Below are 1,452 nucleotides of genomic sequence, written 5' to 3' on the forward strand. Positions count from 1 at the left end.
ACAAGAGGCCTTTTTACAGCCCTCCTGATGGGGCCAACTTGGAGTTGCAAATCTCATTCTTTCACAAGCACGCAGTGTTGTGGCCACTTGGCTTTCATAAGGATTCTTTAATAGTTTCATTTAGATTTTGGTTAGCTGACTATTGCACTTACTTCTTTTTAATTACACTTTTTTTTTTCCCCTAGAAGACATGCTTACCTGCAAGTAAGCTTTACAACTGCCAGGTTTAGTTTAAGTCCACTAGAACGAAAAGGACCTAAACCACCCAACTACCTCTTACGGCACAGCGTGCACGGCATCTCTTCCAGCTTAAGAGAAAAGGGACAGAAAGGGACGGAAACCCGGCCGCTGATCCGTTGCCGTAAGCGAAGAAAAGCACTGAACTGGCAGGAGCACGGCAGCCCCGCGGCAGCTGACCCCGGTTTCCTCCTCAGACAGGGAGCGATGGCAGAGGGCGGGCGGCCCCGGGCCGACGGCGGAACGGCCTACCCGCGCCCGGCCAGCCCCCGCGGCAGACGGCCGCGCACACGGGCCGCTGCGGCGAGGGAGGGAGGGAGGATCCGTAGGCTCGCCCGGAGGATCACCTGCGGGATCTCCCCTGCGGGCTGAGGGGGAAGCGAGGCGGCAGGGGCAGCTCCCGGCCCCGGCGGAGCGGTGCGGTGCGGGGCAGGCCGTACCTTTCAGCCGCAGGTACTCGACCTGGCTCGGCCGCCGCTGCAGCTCCCGGAGGACGCGGGAGCGGGCGCTGCCCGAGGGGGCGGCCGCCTCGGCGGCGCTGTAGAGCTCAGTGAGCAGCCCGCTCACCAACGACGAGGTGCGGCTGGACCGGCCGCTGCCGGGACCTTCCTCGTCCTCGTCCTCCTCTTCCTCCTCGGCCAGGCTGTCGGCGCTGCTGCCCGCCCTGCCGCCCGGGCCGGGCTCCCCGGCCTCCATCTTCCTCAGCCGCCCGGCAGCCCCGAGTTCCGGGCTCGGCCCGTTCCACAGCGAGGAGCGCGGGGGGGCGGGAGAGCCCAAGGCCGGCAGGACGCTCCCCCGCAGGCAGGAGTGCCGCGCCCGGCTCCACTTCCTCCCCCCCCACCCCCCCGCACCGCGCGGCGTGGTAGAGGCCGGCGGCGCTGCACCTGCTGACGGGCGGGGAGGGGGGCCCCGCCCCGCCCCGCCCCGGGGCGGTAACCTGCGGTCCCGGTCCCGGTCCCGGTCCCGGTCCCCGGGGCGGTGCGGCCGCCTGGTTCCGTTAACCCCCGTGCGCGGCGCTAAGCAACGAGCGCCGCTGCTGCCGCAGCCGCCTCCCCCGGCCCTGCCTCTGCGCACCGCCCCGGGACAGCCCCGGAGACGCGACAGGAGGGACCGGAGGGGGCGGGGCCAGCCGGGGGGCGGGGAGCAGGCGGGGCCGAGGGCGCCGCTCCCCGCCGCGGCGGCCGCGCCCGGGCCACGTGACCTCGCCCCCCCGCC

The 1,452-nt window shown here is 70.2% G+C and overlaps 1 protein-coding gene across 3 annotated transcripts in view; it reads right to left on the bottom strand.

Annotated features, from left to right (window-relative positions):
* The window catches only part of TBC1D30 (TBC1 domain family member 30), a 58,025-nt gene extending 56,939 nt beyond the window's left edge, over positions 1-1,086 (bottom strand). Inside the window, exon 1 of one of the 3 annotated variants that reach the window (XM_069773617.1) lies at positions 805-1,086. Coding sequence is in view for 2 of the 3 variants with exons in the window: in XM_069773611.1 (XP_069629712.1) it covers positions 678-933 (256 nt within the window). In the remaining variant the exon portion in view is untranslated. Of the gene's footprint in view, positions 1-677 lie in introns of all 3 variants that reach the window. The other 2 variants (XM_069773611.1, XM_069773612.1) reach the window with 2 other exon arrangements.
* Positions 1,087-1,452: the final 366 nt, after the last annotated feature.

Source organism: Haliaeetus albicilla, chromosome 28 (genome assembly GCF_947461875.1).
Source record: "Haliaeetus albicilla chromosome 28, bHalAlb1.1, whole genome shotgun sequence".
In the NCBI taxonomy this organism is placed as follows: domain Eukaryota; kingdom Metazoa; phylum Chordata; class Aves; order Accipitriformes; family Accipitridae; genus Haliaeetus; species Haliaeetus albicilla.